The sequence below is a fragment of the Choristoneura fumiferana genome, chromosome 24 (assembly GCF_025370935.1).
Source record: "Choristoneura fumiferana chromosome 24, NRCan_CFum_1, whole genome shotgun sequence".
NCBI lineage: Eukaryota > Metazoa > Arthropoda > Insecta > Lepidoptera > Tortricidae > Choristoneura > Choristoneura fumiferana.
The window spans coordinates 9844708-9855345 of NC_133495.1; the positions used below are offsets into that span (position 1 = coordinate 9844708).

The 10638-nt window shown below is 37.6% G+C and overlaps 1 protein-coding gene across 1 annotated transcript in view; it reads left to right on the plus strand.

Moving 5' to 3' along the window:
• LOC141441545 (serine protease inhibitor dipetalogastin) overlaps positions 1-10384 on the plus strand; it is a 120489-nt gene extending 110105 nt beyond the window's left edge. Inside the window, exons 4-12 of the mRNA XM_074106312.1 lie at positions 525-672; positions 908-1069; positions 1556-1699; positions 2396-2560; positions 2900-3061; positions 4083-4208; positions 5011-5187; positions 6215-6373; positions 7924-10384. Coding sequence (XP_073962413.1) covers positions 525-672; positions 908-1069; positions 1556-1699; positions 2396-2560; positions 2900-3061; positions 4083-4208; positions 5011-5187; positions 6215-6373; positions 7924-8002 — 1322 coding nt within the window. The 3' untranslated portion in view covers positions 8003-10384. The remainder of the gene's footprint in view (positions 1-524; positions 673-907; positions 1070-1555; positions 1700-2395; positions 2561-2899; positions 3062-4082; positions 4209-5010; positions 5188-6214; positions 6374-7923) is intronic.
• The last annotated feature ends 254 nt before the right edge of the window (positions 10385-10638 follow it).

Sequence of the window (10638 nt, forward strand, 5' to 3'; positions counted from 1 at the left end):
CGGCGCCCCCCCGCAAGAAAGAAAACCCAGGTAACATGATTGCTCAAGTATAGGTTAGGTTAGTTATATATCAAGGCGCAAAGCGCCTTAACTAGGCGGAATAGGAGCTCCGTCGAATTCCCTCAGAGTCGTTTAATTTATATATTTTTATTATTTATTTTATTTAAGTATATATTTTTTCTAGACATGAAATTAGTGGTAACAATATTCGGATATACTACATGACATACCTATAATACATTCGACAAAACAATGTTATACGATACAAATGTTATATTAAACAATTTTCGACATTTCAATCATTCGACGAAACGTTATGCAAAAAAATATGTTACGAAAAAATTTTATGCAAAAATATTTTAGACCTATCGATATAGACCCATAAACGAATTCTACGCAGACGGAGTCGCGGGCAACAGGCTAGTTTAGAATATAAACAGAAAATAGTCAAACGTCGTACTGAGATTACGAATACATTCTTTCATAAGAAAAGGTTCTTTAAAAAATACTGATCTATTTTCCAGGAGTAAGACTTGCGCCGGAGCAGGGCTCGTGCTCGCGCGCGCAGGGGTCCAAGTGCGACCACAGATGCACGTCGGAGAGAGACCCCGTCTGCGGCACCGATGGCCGGACGTACCTCAACCGGTGCATGCTGCAGGTCGAGATTTGCAGGTACTTCAGAAAGAGAAAGAAAACACCAAAATCAAAACTTTTTTTCCGCAAGTACCTAGCCCGAAAAACCCTTTTTTACAAGGCAAAGACTACCATACTTACGCCATCTAGCGCATATAAACCCTCATTGCATTCCTCAGATGACGCCAAACGTGGATTGCGAATTTCTGATACTGGATGGGATTACTCCCCACAGCTAGTACTTTTTAACAAGATGTCTCTTTCTGTCTTTCAGGGTTGGCACTGGTTTGTCTCACTTGGGAGCCTGTAACAACATCAGCGCCCATCGCGAGAACTGTCCCGTGGACTGCTCCCAAGCACCCCTGGATGGACCCATCTGCGGCTCAGACGGGAACGTGTACAAGAGTACCTGCCAGATGAAACTATTGACCTGCGGGTGAGTTATGCCAGCCTGGTGCTTTTGGTGCTAGGAATAAGTGGGTTTTAATTGAATATATATATACTGATGATAAGTCACGCATCGTCAGAACTGACACATATATATAATATACTGAACTGTTATTAAAAGAAAGAAAGATAGAAAGAAAAAGAAATATTCGTGACTACTTCAAAAAAAACAAGAATAATATCATTAAATAAATGCGCATGTCATGAAATGGTCCCAGTACCCTTAGTGTAAGTTTCCGATTACAAAATACGTCTCGATCGCGTTCGCGTTAAAATCTCAATTTGTATGGAAACACGACCATCGCAAACGTTCCGCTAGAGGCGCTGTTTGCGTTTCCATACAAATTGAGATTTTAACGCGAACGCGACCGAGATGTATTTTGTAACCGAAAACTTACACTAAGGGTACTGATTAGCAAACTGCCAGCGCTGATCTTTCTTTGGGTTATTAATAAGTGATACTTTTGTTTGCCAGCCAAGGAGTAGTACGAACGAGCAAGAAGCACTGTCAAACGACGCGACATTGCCGCGAGTCGTGTTGGCGCGTCGCGCGACCGACGTGCGGCTCCGACGGCAAACTCTATGCCAACGCTTGCAGAATGAAGGCAACTAACTGCGGGTAAGCAGACACACCTAAATTGCTATTTATTTTGACAGTTAATTCGCTTGCGCAGCAAAATCAAAGATCTCGAAAAGTAAAACCGACTTTCCCCGAAAACTCGCACCTTCTGTGGCTTTACGAGTCAGAGGTGCCCTAGCAACTAAACCATCGAAGATAAATTCGAAGAATTATTGTAATTTTAATTTTAATTTAATTTTATGATAACCTGTTTTGAATTTTAATTGTTTTGTTGTTTTTTTTAATATTTTATTCAATTTTTTTAAGCCCTGTCCATTATAAATTCATTAACTTTTTAATACGCCTTAGATATTAATGTCTTCTTGACAATAGATCTGAATTTTGTATCCGTTTCATTTGTAATATTTTTTGGAATTTTATTATAAAAACGTATGCAATTTCCCAGAAACGACTTTTTGGTTTTAGCCAGTCTGTAAGATGGAACTTTAAGCTTCCCTGTGTTTCTAGTAGCCTTTGGCTTATCGACGTTAGTGGGAAAATCACATAATATGTTGCTTAAATACAAAAGGGCCACAAATCAAAATTTATATTTTTTTATTTTTATTGCAATGGTTGCACGTTAAATAGCATTTAAAGTTAGGATACCTGTTTCCTTATAAAAAGATCTTAAAGATTCAGAGTATGTTCAACAGTAGACGCCCTACGACTGATGATGGATGTGCCATTCTGTTTCAGCAAGCACGTCTTTGAGGTGCCGATGGCATTCTGTGTATCACAGGAGCGCACGTCGGGTGGGGAGGCGTGCGCCACAGACTGTTCGGGGCAGAAAGAGAAAGTCGTCTGTGGATCGGACGAGAACGTGTACAGGAATGAGTGCGAGATGAAGATGCTCAATTGCGGGTAAGATCCTTGTATGGCTATGTGATCCTGGTAGATTGTCTTAATTTTATTAAGTAGATTATGGAATGCATTATTTTTTTATTTCCTTTTACTACGACAGACGGCACCAAAAATATCGTCCATATAAAATAGTTGGTTGGGAAAAATATTTTCAGAAAAAACCAGGATCCCCTGCAAAGTTTATGCACTCCTGGTAAATTGTCTTAAGTTTAAAAGCCTACATAAAACAGCAAGGCCAGGTAGAAAAAAAAATTGTGTGCCTAAAGTCATAAAAAACCTTAAAAGCGGTAGAGTACAAAAATCTTTTCGGATAAAAAACTTGTTAATTTAATTTTTCAGCGTCAGCAACAGGAAGATAGTAAAGAAAGTGGACATGGAGAAATGCCGAAGCAAGATGAACAAGTGCTTGAAAGTGAAGTGCCCCAGCGAGCCCGACCCGGTTTGCGGCACAGACGCCAACGTGTACACCAATCCTTGCCAACTTAAAGTGGCAACTTGCCTGTAAGTATACCTTTATTTATACAGCAACTGAAGAACATCAAGAAATTAGGAACTCTTTTCTTTCTTTCTTTCTTTTTTTTTATAACCACGCCATTTTCTATGCTGGTTGCTCTTTAATTATATTTAGAATTGTTTTATTTCAATTTTCGTCATACTCGGTGTAAAAGTTAGTATGAGTCACTCGAGAGAAAAATTATTTTCATCTTGGGCGGCGTTAACACTTAATTCCTCTTTACGCTCAGGATTCTATTGTAGAATCCTTCGCTACATTCTGGATTCAATGTACCAGCCTCGCCGTAAATACATCATTTTGCTCCCTTGTGACACAATTAACTATTTTATACAAGCTTTTTTGCTAACTGTGCTTGCATTGTCATCTAAAACTTTTCCGTTACAAACAAGTCGTTCTTACCACTGGAAGCGAGTCAAATTTAACTTGCAAGATTTGACCCGTACACATGCATACACATACCTACACAAATACATATATTGCAAGCCACATAGATATAGATTACACTAGATAACGCAAACACCTCAATCTGTATGAAAACCAACCGTTTTTTTATATCTACTGTGACGTCTCAAGAGCAAATAGCGATGTGAATTTCCCGATTTCCGCGCAAAATCGATTCAAATGCGCCGCCCGCCCGCGCCGTGGGGCTCAAGTCAGTCACTAGTCATGATTAGTCTGTTCAGTGAGTGGTCAGTCTTTGTATGAGCCAACCCCGACGTTTGGTGGGGGTTCGGACACACGAAGTAGATGCATTTGCGTAATCTAGTGTAATCTATATCTGTGTTGCAAGCTTTTGAAATAAGTTTGTAAAATTTGTGTTTTGTTGCTTTTCTTTTGTACAATAAAGAGTTTACACACATAGATACATAAGTCATAGCTAAAATTTTCATTTTTAATACAAGTTTTTTTGCTGACAAAACAAATTTTTACACTGAAAAATTCTGAATGAATTTTAAAACACCCTTGTATAGTAGTTTTGACTAATTGATATTATTTTACTCTTTACAGTAAAGGAGTTCAACTAGCCCACTTTGGCAACTGCACTCTGTTGCCACGGCTGGAAATCGATTGCCCTGAAAGCTGCGACAACGTCGTCGAGCAACCAGTCTGCGGCTCAGATGGCAACGTATATAAGTAAGTCTTTATTATATAAGTTACTAGGTTGCCTAGATAATTTATATTGTTAAATAGTACATTGTGTCTTAAGGGCGGTAAATAAGGAATTACGAACTAGAGTCTATTAGAAGCTCGAAGTCGAAGACTGAGGACTTTAATGAGTCGATGTTCGTAATTCTAGTACCGCCCGTGCGACATACAATGTTTTTCATCACATTTGCGAGTAAAATTGTATATTTGTAAAAGAAAATCTAATATTATATTAAATATAATGACCCGGATAACTCACGTCTTAAATATACACGTCACGTCTTAATATTTTAAAAAAAATTGCCGATACCGCTGATTGCGCTCTTGGCAGCGCCAGCTCCCCCCCCCCTGCAGCATGTGCATGGCGTGCATGTGCAGCGCGCGCACGGAGCAGCAGCACACCATGCAGTAACAAACTCATTTACCGACCTTGGGCTTCATGGCATGAAAATTAGTACGGGCAATGACTCATGTACCGACCACGGGTTTCATGACAAGCACATTAAGGTCGAGGGTTTTATTTGGGGGGTTGTAACCAAGGTAGCCTGCATAATACGACACTGTTTACGAGCAAGTGTGATGAAAAATAAAAAAATGCCTCGGTCACTTCAAAAATAGGGTAAAATTTAATAAAGGGTGTTCGAGTCTAGGAAACAAAATTTGCTAAAACCCAATGGCTATTACCGTTCAGTAGGTTGAGTTTGCGTGATAACCCAGGATTACTCGTAGAGAGAGCTAAGCCTGGTCTGTCTTAACTCCTTTGCCAGTAACATCAACTTCCCTCTTCCAGGTCGGAGTGCGAACTCCGCCGCCTCACATGTGGCCAACACGTGGTCACCGTCTCGGCTTCCCACTGCCGCACCACAGCGCTCTGCCACGAGGACTGTCCCGACACGCCGGCCTTCGTCTGTGGCTCTGACAATCGGTTCTATAAGAACGAGTGCCTTATGAAGAAGGAGAACTGCGGGTTAGTATAAAATTGTTTAAGTATTTAAGAAATTTATGTCGAAAGATAAGATTTAGGGAGTCAGGAATCAACCCTGACATGATTAATATTGGCAAGTGTGTATATGTATGTATGTAAACTCTTTATTGTACAAAAGAAAATTAACAAAATACAACTGACAAACTTTAAGATACTTGTACAAAGGCGGACTTATCCCTTTAAGGGATCTCTACCAGTCAACCTTTGAGTGGATGAGAGGAGAGGAGCAATACGTTAGGGTCCGACAAAGGGTGAGTTTAAGAGTTAAAATAATGGAAGCTACTACACAGTGCTTCAAACAATATAATACATAAACTACAATATAAATAAATAAACTACTATATATATGACCATAATACATATAATATATAAGCATATTAAACAAAGGAATGTTCTTAAATATTTAAGGAGAAGGTGCAAGCCACATTCTTCGTGGTGTGAGTTGGGTTATGAAATATTTGACTCGCTTCCAGTGGTAAGAACGAATTGTTTGTTACGGAAAAGTAGTTTAGACGACAATGCAAGCACAGTCAGCAAAAAAGCTTGTATTAAAGAGTTATTTGTGTCACAAGGGAGCAAAATGATGGGACGTATATAGGCTAGGATGGATATAATCTTCTAAAGAAATCATGACAAAAATGACTATGAAAACGTTCCACCCTGGGACGTAGTTTAATTTCCTCGACTGTACATTGTTATCACGTTATATAACTTTTAAAATGTTTTACAACAAATCAAAACCTCTGATTATTTTGTTCTATGGCGTTATATAACAATGTTATACCAATGTGGGAGCGTTTAAAACATCTAACAAGTTGTCACAAAAGTCATAAAGTGTTAGACAATGTTATCGTGTTTTATAACGTTATATAACATTTATAACAGTCAATGTGGGAGCTGCAACTGGAGGTCTGTGGGGGAGACCTATGTCCAACAGTGGACGTCCTACGGCTGAGATGATGATGATGAATGTGGTAGCACCATAACTAACAAGCACATCTATCCGCAGCAAGCACGTCTTCGTGGTACCACTGAAGCGTTGCCTGTCCCGCTTCCAATACTCCGGCTGCGCGCGCGTCTGCCCGCCGGAGTACGATCCTGTGTGCGGGACCGATGACAAGACATACTCCAACAAGTGCTTCTTGGAGATGGAGAACTGCCGGTCTAGGTGAGTGCATAATTCATAAACGCTGGTGAGCTTATTTTAGTACATTACTGTAGAGGCCGGGAAGTAGGGGGTTGCCGGCCAAGCAGATATAGGATAGGGATGCGAGGCCGGCAACCCCAGGTTTCGGCCGAGGCTTGTATAGTGCTTTTCTCAAACATTACATGAAATAAAATAAAAATAAAAACAAGAAATGCAGCTGGCGGGACGCTAGTCTGGTCGCGGTGTTATGTGCGCGCGTGTCGCGCTGGCTGCTTGCGGTGCTGCTGTGCGTACTGTGGTGGTGCTGTGCGTGTCGCAGAGCGCGCGTTGAAACAAAAGACGGTCGCATTGCCGGCCAGCGGCCTGCAAGGTTGTATGAAATATCTTTGCAGGCCGCTAGAGTGACCGCGCGCACGCAGCTGAGCCACAGCGCCTGCAGCGCGATACTTCTCGGCCTATTATTTGTAACACAACGTCAATATTTCATGTCATGTTTGAGAAAAATACCTAGCTTAGCTTAGTGGCTTTTGCCAGCGGCTTCTCCCGCGTGGAATTCGGTTATCGCGCGCTGTTCCCTCGAGAACTGTGCATTTTTTCCGGGATAAAAAGTAGCCTATGTCACTCTCTGGCCTATAAATTATCTTTATGCCAAAAATCACGTCGATTCGTCGCTCCGTTTCGACGTGAAAGATGGACAAACATACAAACACACAAACCATACAAACACACACTTTCGCATTTATAATAAATGAAAAAAAAAATGAAAATGAAAAGATTTATTCGGAACACACACATATGAATAATAGATACAGAACAAAAAAAATAATAATAAAGTGAAATAAAATAAAATGAGAATACAAAATAAAATAAAATAAAATAATTTTAAAAAATAATATTAATAATATTAGTAGTATGGATTATTGCATTGTTAACCGATGAAGTTGATACATAGATGTCAAGAAAAAAATAACCATAAATGAAACTTAACCATAAATTAAATAATTTTCACTTCTCATGCTCGCAATGTTGGTATTTAGGTACTCGTATGCTGGACCTAGGCGACATAAAATTACTTTTTATGTTCTAGTGCATAAAGTAAAATCTTCGTCTAAGTCCAGGTAATCAGGTGTCAACAGCCACAAACAAAAAAGTTTCTATATTTTTATTTATTTATGTAAAACTATAAATCAATCAAATACATCAAAATAAATCAATAAAACTAAAAATTTATAATTATTATATAGTAATGCACGAAAAATAAAAAGTACCTAGTATGTGAACAATTGTTTCCACTGTTGCTAATTAAGTTCCTCTTAATAGAAGTGAACAGCAGTGTAAAATTTGAGCATTATACCCATTTCCTCCTCGACGTGTCTATCTACCCTCGCCGTACCGCCTCGGGTGACTATAATACTTACAAATTAAATCTAAAAAAAACTCTGTAACATGGTGCCCAACAGACTGGTAGCATTCCCTCGTTAAATGGTGATGGCAATACGTAGAGAGAGATAGCTGCTAGCCCTTTTTAAAAGGATAAGTTCGTTTATTTTTAACAGAACTTTTTTTTTCAGGAGTTTGGTATCGTTGAAGTATCTTGGAACATGCAGCGAGCCAATAGCCGAGGAGCCGAAGAACTATCTGTATCGATAGAACAAGTTTCATCGAGTATCGATACACCAGTCATATCGACATTTCGCTTTCAACTCATATCGTAACGTATTGGGATATAACCCAATTTAAAATTAGTGCCAACTCTATATAATTATAAGTAAACAAAATGTACATTTTTGGCGATGCTTCAGAGTTACATGGTTCTATGTTACAAGCTTATTTAACTTGCCTGTCGCTTGTGCCTGTGCTTGTTGTCGGGTCAAATCTTGTAAGTTCATTTTGACCAATTAAGATTGTTTTTTTGGAATCTTTTTGTATTTTTTATTAAAAAAAACAAACAAACAAAGAAACAAACAAGCTGAGATATGTGGTGCATAGGGAAAATTCGTGCCAGTACCGTTGTCCAGCAGTGGTGTAGCGGTATAGCACGTGGCACGGAATGCCGAGGACCTGGGTTCGATTCCCAGTGCTGGTTTTATTTTTTTAGTTTTTCTGTGCATCTATATTTCAGTTTGTATTTTCAATTCATTTTGACCCACTTCCTGAGGTCGGATTGACCTGAAGTTGATAATAAAATAATATACATAATGAATGTTGTTGGATAATAATACAAGTACAGTGAGCAAAAAAAGCTTGTATTAAAAACATGCACTCTCAGATCGTCAGCGTATCAATTCAAATTAGTTTCAAAAATACGTCAGTCAAAATTAAAATGGTGCATTATTTTGAGTTGATTTGATTTGAGCCAAAAGTGCAAATAATCAGTGATCGGCAATCCAGTTGCAGCTGGAGGTTAATGAAGTCAAAAAAGACAATATTTTCCTATCGTGTCGAATGCTAGTTGACAGTTATATTTCAGTGATGTGCATTGAAAAACCGGAAAAAACCGGTTTGCACTAAACAAGTACATGAATGTTAAACGTCTCCCATGTAACTCTTAAGTTAAGCTTCGAAATAAAATTATGTACCTAGTGACCAACATAAACTTTGTCTTCCATTTTCTCGTATATAATACTTTGAAATTTCTCTAAAAAATAAGTACAAAAGTTGCGTCAACCGACAACAGATGGCGTGATAATCAAAAATGGCTGCCTATTTACAAGACATTTACATAATTATCTGCTTTATCTCTAAGTGATTATGGTGATGTAAGAACTAAGTTTCGACTGTTTTATTTATTTTCTTATTTATTGTCTTATAGTTTAAGATTTTGTAAATATTTAGTGAATTCTTTAACATTTATTTATTTTACTTTAGAACGTCGCATTTATACGAAAGACTTACTTTTATTATACTGTCACGATATAAAACACGTAGCTACGTAATCGTTAGGAGTATTTCATCAGAAAATAACGTGAACGTAATAGATAGTCAACTTTGTATTTTATAGTTAAAGAAACTGTACCCGATACCTATATAAAACCAATCGGAACATACATAAGGATAATATTACCCATATCTACTAAGGAACTAATTATAAAAACAGATAAAAAAAAGTTATTTACATAGAGTTTTCTTCACTGTACCAAATTTATTTTTTACAAAAAAAAAACAAATTCGCATCATTATCTTAATTTATTCTTTTGTTTTTAATTAAGTTAGGTTCAAAACAAATGAAGCATTGTCACACTTAAATGAATAATTCCTTAAAATAATTCGGAAATATATTATTCTTCTATGAATCAGGTGTTACTTTGCGGAGTTCCGTAAAAAATAATTATAATTATAAACAATTACTTTGCTCATGACCTGCTTTACTTTGGTCGCGGGTGAGCAAAGTTTCTAGTTCATTCCTAGTGAAAAACTACCCAATTAATTTGATTCCATTGTAATTGATGTTCATTATATATCTCAACAAAATATCTATAAACGAGCAATTTCTGTATAAATGGGTCAATTAACTTTTCCCTGTACCGCGTTGCCATAGTTATGGTTACGTCCCCTGGACAACGCTTTAAAACCATGAGTGTCTCCATGTTTTCTGTGGTTATAACTCATAGATCGTACATTTTTGTCGTAGTTAGAAGCCCATTATTTAATGGACAATCTCCTAAGAACATTAGTCGCATATATCACAACTTTTTTTTTAAGAAATCTGTCGCTGTTGTCTCTTGGACAACGGGACCGAATAACAAACAAAAAAAAGTTGATAGACCCAAATATTGCAGACCTCAGAAACGGCTATAACGATTCGTGGGAATTAGCTTTTTGGGGATAATTACTGCCTTAACATGACACCCTATGGGGTCGAAACCTCGGTACAGTTTAACTCAATCATCTTCGATAGGTATCAGTTATAATTTATTATAAAAAAACATAAGAATTAGTGGTTTTACTAAATGCTTATCTATAATAACCTGTATACGCTCAAGTGTTTTACTATTTTAAATAACGAACCAATTATAAATTAATACAAATTTACTTAAAATGTTTTTATTTTTAACAGTTACCCTTAGTTACCCTTGATTTCGTCTTCAATAAAAGATTTAATTAGCACGCAGAAACGCCAATTAACACAAATATAACACTTAAATTTTCAGTGGAATACTGCCAACGTTTACTCTTGATTGCAGTGCATCTGTGAATAAAAATAATTATCATCATCATCATGATCATGAGAGGGCTTGGACCGTAGTTTCCACGCAAGTCCAGTGCGGATTGGGAACTTCACACAC